Genomic DNA, 22,290 nt, shown 5'->3' on the forward strand with positions numbered 1-22,290 from the left:
CTTGTCTTCAGCCATCATGTAACCTATAGGGATGGTGCTGAAGGACTTCCATCGTTGTACAACATTTTACATTTTAAACAGGGATGAAGGAACAACCCAAATGATCACAGCTTGCTTTACCTTCAGTGGTGACCAAAATATTGGACTCAACTCTGACAGACAGTGCAATGGATAGGATAGATTTGTTAATGGACAGTTATGTCTGTCTAAATTGGATGTCTTTTTGAGGATTTAACAAGGAGCGCCAGTGAGGAAGTGCGTTTGAGGCAAATCTGTGTTCTAGCAAGGATTTTGATGATGTTCCGCATGGGAAACTGCTAAAAAGATAAATATACCTGTGATTGAAGGCATCTGCGAGAAATAATTAGCAAGTAATTTTATGAAGGGAAGACTATTACCATTAGTTTTCACAATCAGTCTGAAGAAGGGTCTCGACCTGAAACGTCACCCATTCCTTCTCTCCAGAGATGTTGCCTGTCCCGCTGAGTTACTCCAGCATTTTGTGTCTACCTAGCGTTTCACAAAGGTTGGTTCTTTGTCCCATTAAAATTGTATGTTTGGGACGCATTAAGTTTGCAAAAGTTGGAAGGAAGAAAGTTTTTAAGGACATGGATTATTTGGTCAACAGAGGCAAATGGAATTTGGTCCAATGAGGTGCAAGGGGCATCACTGGGGAGATGCAGGAGAGAATGCAACATGCATTGATGAAAGGGTCCATGTGGAGGAATAGACAGAGCTTGCACTGTGTATCTACCAGGTTGCTGGACAGGTGGAAAAGGTGGCTGAACAGACTGTTGGAATTTTCCTTATTAACCAAAGAGGATATCACAACAGGGAAATTATGATAGAATTGTATACAACATTAGTCAGGCCACAGTTTGAGTCGTATGCTGATTGCCAGTCACCATGTTACAGGAATGATGCAATTGTACTGAAGAAGAAAAGAGGGGCTTTTGGGATGTCAGAACTGGAACATTATATGCATGACAAAAAATTGGATAGGTTAGAGTTGTTTCCATTGGAATAGGGTATGCTGAGGGCAAAATGAATTGAGTTGTATAAAAATACACGGGGTCTAATTGAATAACTAGGAAGGATTATTTCCCCTGAGCAGTGAGATCAAAACCCATGCAGTTGAGATTTTAAAATAATTGTTAGCTGGGGAAATGAATAAAAGTGTTGTACCCAGTGAGAAAGGTTGGAGTCTGGAACTCGGTTTTAAAAAGGTGGTAGAGACAGAAATCTGTCTCGTGCATCATTTAAAAACAATGAGTACTAGAAGAGATTTGACAGGAGAGGTATGGATCAAGTGGTGGAAGGCAGGATGGGAGCTCTTTATCAACCGGCTCGTGTACAGTGTTCAGAATGATAAGCCCTCTGTATCATAAGCATTCTGTGATTCAATTATTGATCGCTGGCATGGTCTTTGCATCAATATTATGTTACTGAGATGGTTGGTTCAATACTATCACTACTATCAGCAACAAATGATTAAAAGATTGTATTAAGAATAAATTAAAGATTAAGCTAGCCAGAAATAATAAAGACATATAGTAAGAGTTTCTATTAAAAGAAAACAACATTATCCAAGTGAGGATTGGTCTTGTACAAAATGTGTCTGGGGAGTTAATAATGGAAAGCAAGGAGAAAAGAGACGAATTAAACAAATATTTTCCATCAATCTTCAGTACACAGGATACAAATAACATCTCAGAAGTAAATGTAAATTGAGAATTGGGAGGGAGGGAGAAATTGGAAAAATAAGTCAAGTTGGCAGAGGTACTGAGCTGTTGGCTACCTTCTGATGAACGATATCTTGGTGTCTTAAAGGTGGCAGGTGAGATAATTAAGCACTGATTTTAATTTTCAAAACTTCTTAAGATTCAGAACAGAAGAAAAGTGAGCGTGTGTGAGTCACCTGGCTCCCTGAACCTGCATGGACATTTGTCAAGATCATAGCTGATATTCTACCTCAGTACTTTTGTCCAGAACTGTCACTGTAAATCCCCTAGAGTTCTGATTTTAAAGATTCTATCAAACTGTTTTAAGGGCATAAAATTCCAAACATCTGCCTCCTTTAGTCTTAATCTTTGAGATTCTCTCCCTTTTATACTGGGAGATATGAGCAGAATATCTAAAGCTAAGGTGGTGTACAAAATATAACCAGGAATTGTTGCATTTGATGCTGAACAGAGGTCCTCTGGGTCATGTATGTCTTGGGTGGGCAGTGTTTTTTTTAAACTATTTTTTTATTAAAAGCATATATACAAATGATAATAAACGACAAACTAGTTACAGAGTTCTTACATAGCTTCAATTTTTAAAGTTTTTTTTAAAGAAAAGAAATGGAGAAAGAAAGAGATAAGAGAAACTGTAAACTAATAGAAAGGAAAGAAGAACAAGAAAGAAAGGAGATTACAAATATAAAAATTGTGGAGATAGATTCGGGAGATGATGAGTATAGTTGTTTGTCCAACCCTAAACTCAAGTTGTTACTTTAATTTTGTGTTAAACCAATTTACTTTTTTTTAATTCAATAAATGGAGACCATATTTAAAGAAAATAGCTCTGGTTTGTCAATTAAGACAAATCTTGTGTGGGGAATGTTTGATCGCTTGACTGTACTGCCTGGACTCAACCACAAAGTGTGGCCATTCTCCCTGTCGAGTCCTCCTCTCAAATCGGAGATCTGTCCAATGAACACCCAAATGATTGCATCAAGAGGTGTTTGTAGTTCGGGTCAAGACTTACTGAATCAACTAATTGAGCTGTTTTCCATAGGAGAAAATAAAGCTTTATCATGTGTGTTTGAAAACGACGTCGCGGGAAGACAATGAGATGGAAGAAGGGTTGGGACGTCTACCACGAAATATCAGTTCCATCAGCTCTCTTCTGCTATTCAACACAACTGAGAACCCGTAGGTATCACTGAATCACTTGGTTATTTTTATTGGTGCAGTTATTGTCTGTGCTTGCACATGTCAGTAAGGTGGGCTTGTTAGTCATGCTATTGAAACAAGATGGGAGTCACAGGTGACAATTAATTATTAACATCTTGGGTCTGAAGAAGGGTCCCACTTGTCCATATCCTCCAGAGATGCCACCTGACCCGCTGAGTTACTCCAGCACCTTGTGCTTTGTTTATTGGTAAACCAGCATCAGCAGTTCCTTGTGCCTAACAACTATGGGATTCTTTTAAAGAATAACAGCTGGCAACATATTTAAAAAAATACTTATGTTTATTGCTGGTTTTATGTATGATAATACCTCATGTTTGAATATAATGATACATTTAAACAAAACCATCTTAGAAATAGACACAAAGTGCTGGAGCAACTCAGCGGGAGAGGCAGCATCTCTAGAGAAAATGAATATGTAAAGTTTCTGGTCAGGGCCCATCTTAGAAGTATGTAATCTTGTTAATTTTCCTGGTGGATCAAAGTGCTAGGTAAATGTACCTGGGAAAAAAAATTGGAAAACTTAAATAAAGCAGTAGTCTCTAATTTTTGTCTGCACAAAGGCAGTCGCAGACCGTTTCCATAAATGTAAACTTGGACGTTTACACATTCAGGGAAAAATTATAGATGACTGTTTTGAAGGTATTTAATCTTGCAAATACTTTTTGAAGCTAGACAAAAATGCTGGAGAAACTCAGCGGGTGAAGCAGCATCTGTAGAGTGAAGGAAATGGGCGACGTTTTGGGTCGAGACTGAAGAAGGGTCTGGACCAGAAACGTCGCCTATTTCCTTCGCTCCATAGATGCTGCCTCACCCGCTGAGTTTCTCCAGCATTTTTGTCTACCTTTGATTTTCCAGCATCCAAACTTTTTGAAATTCCTGCCGAACAGCTGCGTTTCTAAAACTTAATTCCTGTCTGTCTTATCGATAAAACAAATTTTATATGGATGTTCATTCCAGAGATGTATGACAATAGTGTGAAATGTATTCACATTTTTCAATTCTAATGGAAATAGAACTATTATTGTACTGCCGAGAGAAGATACAGATTATTTACAGGTTATCTCAACCTCTTGATTTAGGCTCTTGAACATAGTGGGTGCCTGGATGCATTTTTCATTGAGCACAAACTATTTGTAAGAGCCCGGTGATGAATGGCAATCTTTTGTATATTTCGCTATGAGATGCCTTTGGAAATGGAAATGCTGCACCCGCTCCAATGGAGATTAAACTTTTATGGCTAAGGTATCTAAGGTATAAGTTATGAAATGTGAAGATTACTCCCACAGAATATAGAAAAGGAAATATATTTTGTTGACGTGCAGCTTATGTATGGGTATGCGGTTTTGTTATTTTATTCTCTCTGGAAGATGAGCCTAAAATATTAAACTACGTAGTACAGAATGTACAGAACTGCCCTGTACATTGAGATAGAGCGTGATCTTGGGATCCAAGTCCATAGCTCCTTGAAAGTGGCAACACAGGAAGATGGAGTGATATAGAAGGCATCTGATATACTTTCTTTCATTGGTCGGGGCTTTGAGTATAAGAGTCAGGGAGGGGGAGGGAGGGTGGAGGGAAGGGGGTAGGGGTGTGGGGAGGGGGGTTTATGGGAGGGACGGTGGGGGAGGGGATGGAGGAGGGGGAGAAAAAGAGGGGAGAGGAGGGGGGGGAGAGGAGGAGGGGGGGAGAGGAGGAGGGGGGGGAGAGGAGGAGGGGGGGGAGAGGAGGAGGGGGGGAGAGGAGGAGGGGGGGAGAGGAGGAGGGGGGAGAGGAGGAGGGGGGGGAGAGGAGATAGGGGGGGGAGAGGAGATAGGGGGGGGAGAGGAGGAGGGGGGGGAGAGGAGGAGGAGGGGGGGGGGAGAGGAGGAGGAGGGGGGGGGAGAGGAGGAGGAGGGGGGGGGAGAGGAGGAGGAGGGGGGGGGAGAGGAGGAGGAGGGGGGGGGAGAGGAGGAGGAGGGGGGGGGAGAGGAGGAGGGGGGGGGGGGGAGAGGAGGAGGAGGGGGGGGAGAGGAGGAGGGGGGGGAGAGGAGGAGGAGGGGGGGAGAGGAGGAGGGGGGGGAAGAGGAGGAGGGGGGGGAGAGGAGAGGGAGGGGGGGGGAGAGAGAGTGCCTTTTTACTTCAACCCAAACCCAAACAACCATTTGCAGGCAGTGCTTTTTTACCTCTAACCATATTTTAATTTTCAAACCAAATTAAGGGTACTCGCAGTGCTGTAGACATTTGTCAGTGTCATTCAGAGCTCTGATTGAGGCACACCACTTGCAGAGACTGATTGAGGCACACCACTTCCTGGTTTTATAGTCCCTCCCCCTCCCTCCAGCAGGGGCAGCAGAGAGAATGGGGAATTTTGTAAAAACATTAATATCTCTGTCAATTTTCATCGACGGGAAAAAATTCTCGGCACACATGCGGCGGAGAGGGGCTCTGAGCGAGGTGGCCAAAATGACGGCCGTAGGTGGCGGCGTACTCTCGGAAATCGCAGCACAGAAAGCCAAAACCGGTCAAGAACAGACTTTTAGTAATATAGATGAGGCACAAATAGAATAGACAGTCAGAACCTTTCTCCCAGTATGGGGGAAAAATCAAATACTAGAAGCCATATTCGTTATTATTATCTGATACGTTGGATCTCCGCTCGGGCAGTGCGCCTGAAATGTAGTTGTATGTATTTACAATGACAATGAAGTCTGTTCGATTCTATTCATAGCCTTAAGATGAGTGAGGCAAAGTTTTAAACGAGATGTGCAGGGCAAGATTTTATTTTTACACACAGATGGTGGTGAGTGCCTGGAACAAGCTGCCAGGGCTGATGGTGGAGGCAGATACAATTATGGCATCCAAGATACTTTTGGATAGAAACATAGAAAATAGGTGCAGGAGTAGGCCATTCGGCCCTTCGAGCCTGCACCGCCATTCAATATGTTCATGGCTGATCATCCAACTCGGTATCCCGTACCTGCCTTCTCTCCATACCCCCTGATCCCTTTAGCCACAAGGGCCACATCTAACTCCCTCTTAAATATAGCCAATGAACCGGCCTCAACCACCCACTGTGGCAGAGAATTCCACAGATTCATCACTCTCTGTGTGAAAAATGTCTTTCTCATCTCGGTCCTAAAAGACTTCCCCCTTATCCTTAAACTGTGACCCCTTGTTCTGGACTTCCCCAACATCGGGAACAATCTTCCTGCATCTAGCCTGTTCAACCCCTAAAGAATTTTGTAAGTTTCTATAAGATCCCCCCCCCCCTCAATTATTGGATATGTAGGGATATAGATTATGCGCACGCAGGTAAGAGTTGGTCTTGGCAACATGTCCAGCACAGACATTGTGGACCGAAGGGCCTTCCTGTGCTCCAGTTCTATGCTCTATACTGTTATTCTTCTTTCTGCAGCTACAAGAATATGTTCTATTGGATCCATTAGCTGGTGCTGTGACCAAAACTCACACTGCACTTGAGACGGAGAAAGAGGAGAAGCCGTTTGATGCACCACTCTCTATCACCAAGAGAGAACAGCTTGAAAGACGGGTAAATGTGGAGAATCTCTAGAGTCGGGAGTGTTTAATTGTTGTGTGCACCGAGACCGGCATCATTAAATTCTTACTTGCAGCAGCATAATGTGCGTGTAAACACAATACACATATAATAAACAAAAGATCAATCATTTAGAAACCATTTTCCATAAATCAGTCTGAAGAAGGGTTTCGGCCCGAAACGTTGCCTATTTCCTTCGCTCCATAGATGCTGCTGCACCCGCTGAGTTTCTCCAGCATTTTTGTGTACCTTCCATAAATTAATGTCTGATCACTTGAAATGAAATAAATTCATGTGTGTTCACTGGGCTATGCTGTGCCACAATAATACTCGCGTATAATGAGGGATATTTATGCTATATTAATGGGCTCAGCTTTGTGTTATTACATTACATCTACCTCACACCGGTCACTTTCCATAAACTGCTTCACTGAGTGGGGGAAGAAAGGGAGATGTCTATACTTATTAATGTATAATTGACTACTGAGTTTAGCTGAACAAAAGAGAATGATAATCTAGTTAATTTCACCCAGTCTGTCTGTGATGGCAAATTGTAAGAGTTCTGTTCATAATTAAATAGTCATTCATACATGTTTTTTGCTGCAAATATATTTTCATTACCTACACATCGTTTCTTAGACTGGTTCTGAGAAGTTTGGTTTGGTTCTGTCACCTTTGCATTGGCCATCTGATTTTAGGACTTGCTTTCTTCTGCTTGTGATGTATTCATGAGGGGTCCAGTTACTTGTAAAGAGAAAAAGTACTAAAACCTCATTTTTTGTGTTTGTGCCTGGGACTAGGCTCTTTAGTTTTAGTGGCCCAACATGAGATTTACATCACCCATTCCTTCTCTCCAGAGATGCTGTCTGTCCCTCTGAGTTACTCCAGCTTTTTGTGTTTAAATGAGGAAGGAAATCAAGAGTTAAGTCAAGAGTGTTTTATTGTCATATGTCCCAGATAGGACAATTAAATTATTGCTTCCTCCAGCACAATAGAATATGTAAACATAATACATAACGGGAGAAAAAAAGTTCAGTATGTGTGTGTGTATATATACACATGCACACATAATAAATAAACAAATATAGTGCAATAATAATAATGTTTAAGAAAGAACTACAGGTGCTGGAAAAATCGAAGGTCGACAAAAATGCTGGAGAAACTCAGCGGGTGAGGCAGCATCTATGGAGTGAAGGAATGGGTGACATTTTGGGTCGAGGACCCTTCTTCAGACTGATGTGGAGGTGGGGGGGTGGGAAGAAGAAAGGAAGAGGCTGAGACAGTAGGCTGTGGGAGAGCTGGGAAAGGCAGGGGAAGGAGGGAGAAGGTAGTTCCGAGCTTATTTGTTGCCGTGTTAAATGGGCTGATGGCTGTAGGGATGCAGTAATGCCCAATCCCTACATGAATGAAAACCTATTGGTGAAGTAGTTCATGGAAGATGAGCGGTGTGAGGTCAAATATAATGTAATATGAGCCCATTAATATAGCATGCATATCCCTCATTATATGCGAGTATTATTGTGGCACTGTGTGTTACGTGAATTGGTGTATTATTGTCATGTGTTCCGCGGCACAGTGGGAAGCTTTTGTTTGCATGCTGATTAAATCAGATCATACCATACACGAGACTAATCATGTCACACACAAATGCAATAGTTGGAGGAAAGGGAAAAATACCCAAGTGCAGAGATGTATGGTGCAGTTGTTAAACTAAGCAGGCAGAACATTCCATTTTGCTGCAAGATTATTTTGTTCAGCTGCATCTCTTGGGCTTCTGAATATGATTTCTGTTTTGTTTCAGACAACAGAGAATTATTTCTACGTTCCAGACCTGGGTCAGGTGCCAGAGATAGATGTGCCGTCCTACCTGCCCGACCTACCTGGCATAGCCGATGACCTCATGTACAGTGCTGATCTAGGTCCTGGTATCGCACCCTCTGTACCAGGAAGCAATATGCCTGAACTGCCCAGTTTCAACATCGAACCTGTCTACACAAATGGCCCAGGTAACGCAATGTGGCTGTGGGATTGATAAAATTACTTGCATTATTGGGGAGTATGGAACAAGCTGCCAGAGGTGGTAGTTGAGGCAGGTACAATAACAGCATTTAAAAGACCCTTGGACAGGTACATGGATAGGAAAGGTTTAGAGGGATATGGGCCAAACGGGGGCAGATGGGACTGGTGTGGGTGGGGCACCTTGGTTGGCATGGGCTAGTTGGGCCGAATGGCCTTTTCCCGTGCTGTATGCCTAGCAATAAATTCAATAAATGAATGACTGGAATATTAATGCAAAAATTTAATTTAAAAAAAAAATGTCTGGTGTGGAAAGACAGGCTATAAAAGTTCATAGTTGAGATGAGTGTTGTGTGGTGTTGAAGTGCCTGATGGTTGTTGGGAAGAAGGCGTTCCTCTACCTGGTGATCACATTATCTTCTCCCCAATTACATGAGACTAATACTGTGTGTGTCACCTGGACATTTGTGGTCTCCACTGTGTCACAGACGGTCCATTTGCTCTTTCCGTCCCCACCCCATAGAACAAGTGCGCTTGTCTAGTTCTGATCAAAAGTGGCTGACTTGAACCGTTAGCTCAGTTTTCCCATCCACATCACCAGCCTGAGTATCTCCTGCGTTTTCTTTCAGTGTGGTTTTTCCTTGCAGTTGAATGTTTCTTCCTGGTGCACGGATTATGACATTGTTCTATGGTGGTTAATCAAAGTCCAATCAAAGTTTGTTTCTCATTTCAGATCAGCAGAACACTCATCTCCCGCTGCCATCCGTAGAGCTGCCCCCGCCTGAACTACTGACGCCTACGAGTGCTCCTCCTCCACCCCCGCCACCCCCACCACCTCCACCTCCAGCCGAGTCCACCAGCAGTCAACCGCCAGGTTTGTAAACACTCGCTGGTCTGGGATAAAGCCCATGAATTACTCTCTCCCCTGTCACTGGGATTAAGGATGGCAACAAACTCATAGATCAGTGTTGCCATCCACAGGAATGTTGTGGGATTGCAACATCCAGCAAATGCAGAGGGAATACAGCCCAGAAAAGTGTAAGTGTTTAAGAAGGAACTGCAGATGCTGGAAACCCGTCTTCAGTCTGAAGAATTGGTAAAGCAAAGGGGAAGATACAGAGTGCAGAATATGGTTCTCAGCATTGTAGCGCATTAGTTCCATAGTTAAAATATTAATTCATCAGTGTCTTTGAAGGTTGTTATCTTCAGAACACATTATGAAGGGTCTGAAGAAGGGTTTCGGCCCGAAATGTGGCCTATTTCCTTCGCTCCATAGATGCTGCTGCACCCGCTGACTTTCTCCAGCACTTTTGTCTACCCCAGAAAAGTATGTGTAATTCGAGATGTATGCTTTGATTTGTAATTCTTTTACATTGCCTGTTGTCTTCAGTTAATTAATTTATAACAACAGAATTGCCCCAAGTGCAATATTTTTTTAATTGATTATAGGTTTCAAGCTCAGTTTATTGTCGCATGTACCAGTTAAGGTACAGTGAAATTTGAGTTAACATACAGCCATACCAAGTGAAAAACCACAAAACACACAACCATGACAGTTAACATAAACATCCACCACAGTGGGTTCCACATTCCTCGCTGTGATGGAAGGCAATAAAGTTCAATCTTCTTCCTCGTTGTTCTCCCGCGTTCGGGGCAGGGCGATCAAAGCCCTCGCAGCCGATGATCGAAGCCCCCGTCGGGATGATCGAAACTCTCCGTGGCACGGAGCTCCCGAGTCGGCCTCTTCTTACCAGAGACCGCGGGCTTCACGGATTAAAGTCCACAGGCCCCTACCACGGCTGGAGCTTCGACCCCCGGCAAAGGGATCGCAAGCTCCGCGATGTTAAAGTCCCGCGGAATCCCGCGGCTTGGAACGCCCGTCGGTCTCCAGGAAAGGCCGACAACTCCACGATGTTAGGCCGCAATGCAGACGGAGATATGATACGGAAAAAAATCGCAACTCTGTTGAGGTAAGAGGTTGGAAAAAAAGTTCCCCCCAACCCCCCCCCCCCCCCCCACATAAAACAAACCAAGGAACACAAAAACATTATTTTTAACACATACTAAAAATAACAAAAAGAAGAAAGGATAGATAAACATATAGCGTTGATTAACCAATTCTGACTGCATTCATAATGAAGGGTCACGACCCGAAACGTCCCCTATTTCCTTTGCTCCATAGACGCTGCCTCACCCGCTGAGTTTCTCCAGCATTTTTGTCTACCTTTGATATTTCCCGCATCTGCAGTTCTTTCTTAAACACAAAGTCTAAAATACAGTCAGACAGCATCAGTGGAAAGGGAAACAGTTGTCATTTTGAATTGAATACATTCATGGGACGTCTTTGACCTGAGATGTGACTGTTCCTCTCTTTCCACAGATGCTGCCTGATTTGTTAAGTGTTTTTAGCATTCTGTTATTCCAGATTTCCAACATCTACAATTTGTTTTGAGTACATTTTATACATCTTAGCTGATTTTCTATTTGATTGAAGATCTTTTTTGAACCTTTCCCAAAAGTTCAGTCTAGTCTCAAAAATAAACTTCTTCCAAACGCGTCTTGACTCTGATTGTGAAGAGCATTTATTGATTTCTCTGATTTCTTTCTTGTCAGACGGTATTGCTCAGGGGGCACCTCGGGAGGTAGTGAAGCCCTCGAACGGAAGAGCCAATCTGCTGGAGTCCATCCGGCAGGCGGGAGGGATTGGGAAAGCCAAGCTGCGCAATGCCAAATCCATTAAAATGGAGAAGAAGAAACAGAAAGAGCAGGAACAAGGTATTTCCCCCTATATCCCTCGCTCTGTCTTTACATCTCACTCCTCTTCTCTCCTTATCTTTATGAGTAGGAATCTTCTTCTTGCGAATGAAACATAAACCAAAGGAATAGTTAGATCTCAAGCCGGGTGTTGAGCAGCCAGGTTGTTGTCTCTGCGTCAATGTCTGCCAGGCCCTGATGGAGCTCCATTTGGTGGGTGGTAGAGATGACATGGTTGGCTGTCTGTTGGTCTGCTCCGCATTGTGTAAGAATGGTTTAGAGGGATATGGGCCAGACGTGTGGAGATGGGACTAGTGTAAGCTGAGCCAAAGGGCTAGTTTCCGTGCCATATGACTCTATACACCCTTTTCATCTCTAACCTTCTTCACTAACTCCACCCATCTGCCAATCCACATAACATTGGCCAGGTTTTGTCCTGCCCCCACCTTTATTTTAACAGGGTCCTGAAACGGCATCTCCCAAACGCCATTCCCTCCACAGATGCTACCTGACCTGCTGAGTTCCACCAGCACTTTCTGTTTTAATTATTGTTGTATATTTCAGGCATGACACTGGTTTATGAAACTATTTGTTATACTTTATGTTTAATATTTCAAGGGGCTGGTTGTAAAAAAAGCTTTTAATTATTTTTTTTAGTTGGGGGGGGGGGGAGAGGGATATTACCTTTTCCTTCAACTTTGGGATCTGAACTGTTGTCAACGCCTAGGGATCGTTTTCATCAGTGAACGTAAAATACTTCATCGGTTGCAGACACGTGGAACTTTTGATGCTGATGGTTGCAGAGAAATGTTGTTATAATTGAGCATTAGAACGGAGAAAACATTGACTATGATGTAGCTTCTCCCCCCCCCCCCCCCCACCCCCTTCACTCCATTTGATAATGCATGTCTGGGAACAACAATATAAAAAAATCTTTGCTTTTCAAGGGAGTTGGATTCAGCTCTTCTTCTTGCGTATGGCGTGCACAGCCTAAAGTTATCGGACAACTTGTTCTATTTGATCTTATTTGATTGCATTCATTGAAACAGGGCGGACCACGTGAAGGTTGCAATCTCCAACCCCATTTAGCTCTTGGTGCTAAAGGAATCGAGGGATATTGGTGGGGGGAATAAGCAGGATCAGGGCACTGATTTTAGATGATCATATTGAATGGTGATGCTGGCTCGAAGGGCCGAATTGCCTACTCCTGCACCTATTTTTGTATGTTTCTATATTGAATTGAGTTTATTTGTCATTCAATGTCGTTACCATCCAGTCATAGCTGCAATAGTGGAAATAGTAGTTTTCTTGCTTGGTGGGTTTTGAGTGGTGGTGGGAGAGACAATGGCCATTTTGCTGGATGTCCTCTTGTGTTCTAGGTGGGACAAGGGAAGGAGCCGGCAATCTGATGTCTGATCTCTTCAACAAGCTCGCAATGAGGAGAAAAGGTACAGCACGTTGTGGACACGGCTCTCTCTACCAGTGGTGATTTTAGCGACAATTAATGTCAATACTTGAATACATCACTTTAATGCTAGACACAAACTGTATTAAAAAATGTATGAATGCAGAGCTTCCTCTGCTATGCTTTATTACTTTTAACAATTCAACAGCTGTATTCTGAAGACTTTTATTCAAACCGGTTACCATTTAATGCCAATCTGTGGAGGGTTTATGCTTCAACCTCAAGTCATCCATATGTCATAAGTCTTTGTGACCAATAGTTATGGACATCTTATTGTGTAAGGCAGACACAGTGGCATTGGGAACAATTTCACTTTGTTACAGACTTCCCCCTTTACCATTGTTTACCTGTTCGGCTCAACACCACATCCCGCAATCAACCTCTGCCCCCGTTGTGCACAGTGGTTCAGCTGGTATAGCGGCTGGTTCACAACGCCAGAGACCTGGGTTTGATCCTGTGCTGTTTGTGTGGAGTTTGCAGGTTCTACCTGTGACCGCATGCGTTTCCACCCACATCCCAAAGACGTGCGGGTTTGTAGGTTAATTGGTCTCTTTAAATTGTCCCCTAGTGTGTAAAGAGTGAATGAGAAAGTGGGATAACAAACTAGTGTGAACGGGTGATCGATGGTCAGTGTGGACTTGGTGGGCAGAAGGGCCTTGCTTGATTTGGGGTAGATGTGCTCAATGCTGATACTTTATTCACAACTCTACCTTGAACTACTCACCATGTTGATACATAATTAACAGATTCAAACTTGTATGTCTGATTTAATGCAGGTATTTCGGGTAAAGGTCCTCAACACAGTGAAGGTGGTGGTGGTGGTGACGGGACAGGGGAGGTTCCTGCCACAGGTGGTGCCTTTGCACGAATGTCTGACGTGATCCCACCCCTCCCACCTCCGCACCAACAGACTGCTGAAGATGACGAAGACTGGGATGCATGAGGCCGTCTGACTGACTTGGCAAAGATGTCCGCTTTAAACCTCTGCTTCCCGCATAACCTTCAACTTCAGTTATTTGTGTCTATCAATCCTGGCTCGAGCATTGGAATTCCTGTTCTTCGAGGAGCAGTAATTGCCTAACCGCCTCCTCCACTGCCAGCGAGACCAGACACACATGGACAAACAGCACCTCGTATAGGATCTCTACCCCAAACATCACCTATTCCTTCTCCCAAGCGATGCTGTCTATCCCGATGAGTTACTCCAGCAATTTATCTAACCTCGTATTCCACTAGGACACCTTGGAGCCCAATAGTATAAACATTGAATTTCACAATTTGACGTAGTACCAGCGAATCCGTGAACGCACATTTCTCCCACCATCTCTCATCACCCCGTTCCCCTTCTCTGTATGCTCATCAACCATTTCCCATTGTGTCCCTCCACCCACACCCCGAGCTCTGCCTATACTCCTCATCTGACACCCTTTTGGCTTCTTTTCACCTCTAGCCTTGATCGCTTACTCCCTCATTGCCCTCAGATAGCCCTTGCTTTCCCTCTCTATCCCCTCCCCTTCCCAGTTCTCCCACGTCTTACTGCCTCCGATTCCCCTGACATCAGTCTGAAACGTCACCCGTTCCTTCTCTCCAGAGATGCTGCCTGACCCGCTGAGTTACTCCGGCGTTTTGTGTCTATCTTCCACCTATCACTTAACAGGCTTTGACTCACCCCACCTCTTTCCCAGCTTTCTCCCCCCCCCATCAATGTTCCAAACCAAAATGTCACGTGTCCATTCCCCCAAGCACTTTTTTAACTCGTGATTTCAGCATCTGCAGTCTCGTGTCTCCACTTTTCTTTAATATTGCATCTGTGATTAAGATGTGGACACAAATCGGGCTTTTTACCCTGCTGGCAGGAGTTTGCTTTGTGGAGGAACATAACCAGCTAAATATACACGTTAAGAAGAGAATTTCTATCCCATACTTAAATGATATCAAGTGGTCTTGCCTGCTACACAGGTTAAACAGCAGGGACATTAAAATTGATTCTAAAATCATTCTTCATTTGTTTTAAGCAAAATTTGCATAGGTTACATTTCATCCTTTTATAAAATAGCTTTTAGGTTTGAAATCCTTGCAACATCGAGCATTCACCTCCATCTTTAGACTACAAATGTTTTCTCAATGTTTAAGAAAGAACTGCAGATGCTGGAAAAATCAAAGGTGGACGAAAATGCTGGAGAAACTCAGCGGGTGAGGCAGCATCTATGGAGAGAAGGAATAGGTGACGTTTTGGGTCGAGACCCTTCCCTTCGGAGAGAGGAGAACTTATTCAAAGTAGGCATACCTTGAGGAAATTTCGCCATGGATAGACAAAATTAAGAGGAACTGCAGATGCTGGAAAAACTCAGCGGGTGAGGCAGCATCTATGGAGCGAAGAAAGATGCTGCCTCACCTGCTGAGTTTCTCCAGGATTTTTGTCTACCTTTAATGTTTTCTCAATGGTAATTTATTTCCAGGCTCTGCCAAAACCACTATGTTGTCAGATAGCAGATGAGGCAACTGTGTTCTACAATTCAGCATTGTACTGAACTGAAGGATTGGATTATACCATACATAAAGAATCCCAGAATAAAATAGGAATGGGTTTTATGAAAATTATACTAAAATGTGTAATTCAAGTTTAAATCAATTAACTGTCGTTTAGAATAGCAGTAAAACTTAATTGGTGTCAAGTTTGAAATATAAATGAAGGTCACCAATGGTCTTAATTATTTGATCTATGTAAAAGTTTCAAGTTGCTATCAATCATGTAACATTTGAATTAGAATGCCATGAACGATGCACAATCTCATGTTTTTGAGGATTGGGTTGTGATTTATTGCAAAGTCTTTAAATAAACAGGATAGCTTCAAACCTTCCAGTAGAGTAACTTTCTTGTTTGCTGACTACAGAAGGAAAAACTCAGCATTAATTCAAATTCTCATAAACAAATTATTATTTTTTATAAAGAGCAACAAGCTAATTTAACCAATTTGTTATTTTTTCAAAGCACAGGTTACATCAATCTTTGAAATAGTTTGAATACTCTTCAATCAATTCTTCTTGGAAATAAAATTATTTTGGATGCATTGCTAGCATTTTCTTCCCTAGAAATTTATTGTCATATTTTACATTGAAGATAGACAGCAATTAAATAATCATACCTAAAATCACACTTGTTTCAGGTGCATGAACAATGCCTCTATGTTGGTATTAGAGCTTGCATTGTAGGTCCCAGAGCCAGATACCTTACTGCTTGTGGTCACTTCATACATTTTCTCTGCAACTGGTAAAAGCGACAGAATTGTGCTTGAACTAAGTAGCTGCAGATGCTGGTTTAAACCGAAGACAGACACAAAATGCTGGAGTAATTCAGAGGGACAGGCAGCATCTCTGGGTAGAAGGGAATGGGTGATGTTTCAGGTCGAGACTTCTGAAGAAGGGGCTCTACCCGAAACGTCACCCATTCCTTCTCTACAACGATGCTGCCTGTGGTGCTGAATTACTCCAGCATTTTGTGGCTGCAGAATTATACTTGACGTGCATCAGAAGTGACCATGGACAATGTAAAGGTAGACAAAAATGCTGGAGAAACTCAGCGGGTGAGGCAGCATCTGTGGAGCGAAGGAATAGGTGACGTTTCGGGTCGAGACCCTTCAAAGATACCGTGAACAAAGAAAGAAATTTAAATCTATCGTAGTGGAATGATTGCTTGATTAATTGGACTTGTTAACAAAATACAAATGTCTTGAATTATTGAGCAGTAGAGTATTCCTCTAACCCAGCAATCACATGAGAGGCAAACCATCACTTTCCATTTTTTAAATGTCACCATAATTCTCACTAGCTTTAATACATCCCAAACATATTTCTGCATTGGCTGACAACTTTTAATCATCAGACATGAAGCAGTTTTCTCCCACAAGAGGGATTGGATCTCTAAACACAAGTTCTACCTGTCCTTAGCATCCCTCAAATTACAAACAATGAATCATCCCTTGGCCCTGATCAAACCAAAATTAGGTCTTTACTTTTAATATGAAGTGGGTGGAATCAGATCTGGGCTCATCAACCCAAGCTGAGCATATAACTAGCCTTAAATCTCATTTCCCCCCTGCACTTGTGAACTTTCCAATGCGGTTTGAAAAAAACCTTGACTGTTCTTTGTATTGATCTCGTTGTGGATTCCACCTACACTGCAAATATTGTTTTATTTACAGTATCAATTCCTATTATTCAAAATCATGGGGTGGTTAAAACCCCAGGAAATACATTTAGATTATTGAGAAACAATATTCTCAATTTAAATCCATGCCCTATTGACTGACTCAATCTAGCATACTAAAGGTTCTGTACGACTGAAGCACTTGTTGAAATCCACTACCTTTCCCTCCTGCATCTTATATAGCCTTCCACACTCTATAACTCCATTGTCCTCCAAGGCGATTATATCTTTTTTTGGTGTGCCTACAATTGCTAACTATTCTAATCTAATCACTAATTTAGCTTCCAAATTCCTTGTACACTACAGGGTTCTAACAGCCTGCAGTGATAATTGTTGATGGGTAGATGTTGAGATAACTTGCATCTCTTGGAGCTTCTGTTTCTAGTCTTTGGGCACCAGAGGAATTGCTAAGAATTTGTCCCCTCTACAATAGCTGCAGGCGATTCAACATCAGGGGTTATAATGCAGTTTGCTACTTGAAGTGGTTCAACAGCTGATGATCATGTGATAGGAGCAGAATGAGGCCATTTGCATCATCAAGTCAACTCCACCATTCAATCATGGCTGATCTCTCTCTCTCTCTCTCCTAACCCCATTCTCCTGCCTTCTCCCCATAACCCCTGACTAATCAAGAATCTCTCTATCTCTGTCTTAATAATATCAATTGATAGGATCCATTAAATGATCAGCATTATACACACCTACAAAACTCCCAGAACCACACATTAAAAGCCATTTAAGCTCTAGAGTGGGTTTATTTTAAGTCTCCCTCATTTCTCTATATTTGGGTCCATTCAAGCATATCCACTGCCACCCAAAATAAGTCAAATATACTCCATAAACAACTATTTGCTGAATTTCTGCCCCTTGAAATATTTTTTATAAAACAGCAAATACAAGCGTTGACACTGATTTATTGTACTTCAATCCATTCCCTTATGATTTTTTATTAAAGGCATGTTTTCTCAAAATAAAAGTGCAAAATATTCTGCAGTGCTTGCTGCACGACATGAAAAATGTAATGAGACCGTTTGTTGGAATTAAAATTAATTTGATTGAATTTGTGTTCCTGAAATGAAACAAAGCTTAATTCCGCACTTCTATGGCAGAGTCGGCGAGAAAAATAAACAGTATTTTCCACAAAAAGGGTCCATGAATTTTAATATGGTAGTCAGCTCATCTAAAGGAATTCAAACTTTAAATTATCAAGATGCTTCCATCAGCCTTTTATAACTGCAATTGGTCGCAGTTTAATAGCTTTTTTGCTAATTCCTGCATCGTGGCAAGTATTCACAACGTCAGTTACGTTCTTGTAGGATTCAGGAGCCTAGGAGAGAAATATCATCTTTAATAGTTGAAATGCAAACTTTTCACTCAGCGTCTATCTTATAATCTAGCTTGATTAGGAGTTTGTACTGCAACAACTTGTATAACCTGGCATCATTCAAAGTCATTTGAGACACAATAGCACATCTGCAGAATAAAGACAGTGCTGGAGTAACTCAGCGGGTCAGGCAGCATCTGTGGAGAACATGGATAGGTGACGTTTCACAGAGTGCTGGAGTAACTCAGCGGGTCAGGCAGCATCTGTGGAGAACATGGATAGGTGACGTTTCACAGAGTGCTGGAGTAACTCAGCGGGTCAGGCAGCATCTGTGGAGAACATGGATAGGTGACGTTTCAGAGTGCTGGAGTAACTCAATGGGTCAGGCAGCATCTGTGGAGAACATGGATAGGTGACACTTCTGGTTAGGACACTTCAGTCTGAAACATCACCTATCCATCTTTTAGGTCAGGACCCTTCTTCAGACCCATTTGTAGATTATATATATACATCTCATGTGGGCCAAAAGCAGGCAGGTGGGACGAGTGTAGATGGGACATGGTGTGGGTAATTTGAGCTGAAGGGCCTGTTTCCATGCTGTATGACCCAGACCTTTGCTGCTGTTTACAAGTAGTTTGAACGTTTCCCCTGCGGCCACAAGAATTTTCCTAGTTCTCCTGTTTCCTCTCCCTCCATGTTGTGGGCTGGTAGGTTAATCTGGGGGGATGTAATGGGGATGTGGGGAGAATAAGTTACAGGGACGGAATGGGATTACTCACAGACAGTGTAGACCCCCTGGGCTAAAACCACCCATGTTGGAAGGAAATAGTTAACATTATGCAGAGTCACATTATGCCATCAATTTCAGGATGTCCACTTCTGCCCTATTACAATAGTGACATTACAAAAAATAATTTGTATAGTGCAGCTATTTGTTTTCATCGCAAGAAACATGCAGAGAAATAAATCTAAAGGATGCCTTGAATTTAGAACCACAGTGAATAGGCAATGACAATCAGCAGATGCCAATCACCAAGGTTTCTTAAATATCGTGTGGCACAGCTGGTGGTAGACGCTGCCTCACAGCGCTGACCTTGGCTGCTGTCTGTGTGGAGTTTGCACACTCTCCCTGTGACCGCACGGGCTTTCCCCGGGTGATCCGGTTTCCTCCCACATCCCAAAGACGTGCGGGTTTTGTAGGTTAATCGGCCCCTCTGTAAATTGGCCCCTAGTGTGTAGGGAGTGGATGAGAACGTGGGATAGCATGGAACTAGTGTGAACGGGTGATCGATGGTCGCCACAGACTCAGTGGGCCAAAGGGCCTGTTCCATGCTGTAGTTTTCAATTCAATTACAGTGCGTTCCTTCAGGTCCTTGAGCAATGTCCTGGTACGCACCTCGATGTCACTTCTAATACTAACTTGTCAACTTCAATGTGAATTTGGGCAAGTCAGGAAGATGCTCTTAACTAAAGATACCAAGTACAGTTTCTCCAATATATGTCAATAATAAAAATGATCTCTAATGAATACTGGGTCTGTGTTTAGAAATAAAGTTTGAAAATAGACAATAGGTGCAGGAGTAGGCCATTCGGCCCTTCGAGCCAGCACCACCATTCAATGTGATCATGGCTGATCATCCCCAATCAGTACCCCGTTCCTGCCTTCTCCCCATATCTTTAAGAGCCCTATTTAGCTCTCTCTTGAAAGCATCCAGAGAACCTGCCTCCACCGCCCTCTGAGGCAGAGAATTCCGCTCTCTGTGAGAAAAAGTGTTTCCTCATTTCCGTTCTAAATGGCTTACTCCTTATTATTGAACTGTGGCCCCTGGTTCTGGACTCCCCCAACATCGGGAACATTTCCTGCCTCTAGCGTGTCCAAACCCTTAATAATCTTATATGTTTCAACTAGATATCCTCTCATCCTTCTAAACTCCAGAGTGTACAAGCTAAACATTAGTGTTTATCACCAAGATATTCAAAAATGTATATACATTTTTTAGGGGAATTGTTAGGGGTGTTAAATCTAAGTTGAGTTCCATTTCAGAAATTTGGCCTCAATGACTTTAATAATGCAATGGACATTCAATTTTTCCCCAAGTTGTTCAATGACTGATGAATGTGTCCCTGAGGGGCTGAACATTCTACACAAGTCGTGTAAGGTTCACAGGAAAACAAGCTGCTCCACACCATTGAATCAACTGCAGCAGAAATTGCAACCCAGGACCAGAATAACTAGCAGCACTTACTTCTTCCATGACTAGTTTAGGTGAAGCCACACGAATCGCTATCCCCTTGTCTGCAAGCTTGTCCAGCACGTCCTGGAAGTCAAGGTTACGTCGGGACTTTGCACGAGACAAGGCCCGGCCCTGGAGAGGACATTTGAACATTAATCTTCAGGTTCTTCTGTCCACAGAGCAACGTGAAGGAATGTTTACAACACCATCGCACTAATACATAGAAACATAGACAATAGGTGCAGGAGGAGGCCATTCAATAGGAACATGGCTGATCATCCAGAATCAGTACCCCGTTCCTGTTTTCTCCCCGTATCCCTCGATTCCTTTAGCCCCAAGAGCTCTATCTAACTCTCTCTTGAAAACATCCAGAGAATTGGCCTCCACTGCCTTCTGTGGCAGAGATCTCCACACATTCACAACTCTCTGGGAGAAAAAGTTTTTCCTCATCTCAGTCCTAAATGGCCTACCCCTTATTCTTACACTGTGACCACTGGGTGGCGCCAGCAGTGGCTGCCTCGCCAACAGTCTGTCTGTCCTTTCCTTCTTTGTGTTTTATAGTATGTGTTAAATGTATGTTTTTAGTGTTTAGCTTGTTTTATGTGGAGGAAACTTTTTTTTTTAATTTATTTTTTAAAATCTCGACAGAGATGTGATATTTTCCCGTATCGTATGTCCGTCTGCACTGCGGCCTAACATCGAGGAGTTGGCGGCCTTTGCCGGAGACCGACCTTTAAGAGCTCCACTGCAGGTGCCTGCGGACTTACTATCGCGTCGTCCGCGATCCCTTAGCCAGGGATCGACCTCCGAGCTCCAACCGTGGGAGCTTGCGGACTTTAACACCGTGGAGCCCGCGGTCTCTGGTTAGAGACCAACTTCGGGAGCTCTAAACAGCAGGAGCTTCGACGGCCACGATGGATGATTCGACTGCCCCGACCGTGGGAGAATAAAAGAGGAAGAAGATTGGACTTTTTTTGCCTTCCATCACAGTGGGGAATGTAGGGAATCTGCTGTGGTGGATGTTTAAGTTAACTTTTATGTAGTTGTGTGTCTTTTGGCTTTTTCCCCCCGTATGGCTGCATGATAATCCGCATATCACTCTACCTTAATCGGTACACGAGACAATGAAAGGCCTTTGACCCCTGGTTCTGGACTCCCCCAACACAGGGAACATTTTTCCTGCATGAAGACTGTCCAATCCCTTAAGCAACTAATGGAGGGTTCACAGGTGAACCCACCACCCCCCCCCCCCCCACCCACCCACCCCCCCCCCCCCCCCACCTACCCCACCCCCCGACCTTGATATAATATAACAGTAATTCACCCTTACAGAATTCACTAATCACTACCCATAAATTTAACAATGAGCTCTCAGGGATCTGTGCAAAATTTAAAAAAGGTAATTAGTGAAGTTTTTTTTTTTAAAAACACACATTTCTTGACACATGAAGAGATAACTATGCAGTAAACGTTATCCCCTTTATCCTGTATCTGTAGGGGAGAGTTACAATAGGGGCGTTTTATCGTAAACCACCTCCATGTAACGGGGATATATTTTTTAAGCAGCTATTAAATATAATTTTGAATAATTTAACAATGAGGCAGGTGCTGTCACTGATTTACGGTGTGCATCAGATTTTTCCAGTTCTTTAAAAGTTTAAAATGGGAAGTCATCTCTGATTCAATGTAATTGTACAAACAATTCAAAGCGGCCGATTAATTGAACATAAAGCATAATATCGGCAATGCACTGTGCTTAGAAAAATATTAAGTTTAAAGATGTCCACAGTTGTTG

General features: G+C 42.9%; 2 protein-coding genes across 2 annotated transcripts in view; one reads left to right on the plus strand and one right to left on the minus strand.

Annotated features, from left to right (window-relative positions):
* Positions 1-13,736, plus strand: part of washc1 (WASH complex subunit 1) — a 30,108-nt gene extending 16,372 nt beyond the window's left edge. Inside the window, 8 exon segments of the mRNA XM_033037458.1 lie at positions 2,782-2,940; positions 4,502-4,508; positions 6,362-6,489; positions 8,297-8,501; positions 9,245-9,385; positions 11,125-11,286; positions 12,645-12,713; positions 13,507-13,736. Of these exon segments, the coding sequence (XP_032893349.1) occupies positions 2,782-2,940; positions 4,502-4,508; positions 6,362-6,489; positions 8,297-8,501; positions 9,245-9,385; positions 11,125-11,286; positions 12,645-12,713; positions 13,507-13,673 (1,038 nt within the window). The 3' untranslated portion in view covers positions 13,674-13,736.
* Positions 13,737-17,888: 4,152 nt separating this feature from the next.
* Positions 17,889-22,290, minus strand: part of rtcb (RNA 2',3'-cyclic phosphate and 5'-OH ligase) — a 116,431-nt gene continuing 112,029 nt past the window's right edge. The window contains exons 11-12 of the mRNA XM_033037457.1: positions 20,508-20,627; positions 17,889-18,264 (exon numbers count right to left, since the gene is read on the minus strand). Coding sequence (XP_032893348.1) covers positions 18,157-18,264; positions 20,508-20,627 — 228 coding nt within the window. The 3' untranslated portion in view covers positions 17,889-18,156. The remainder of the gene's footprint in view (positions 18,265-20,507; positions 20,628-22,290) is intronic.

This window comes from Amblyraja radiata, chromosome 19 (assembly GCF_010909765.2).
Source record: "Amblyraja radiata isolate CabotCenter1 chromosome 19, sAmbRad1.1.pri, whole genome shotgun sequence".
Lineage (NCBI taxonomy): Eukaryota > Metazoa > Chordata > Chondrichthyes > Rajiformes > Rajidae > Amblyraja > Amblyraja radiata.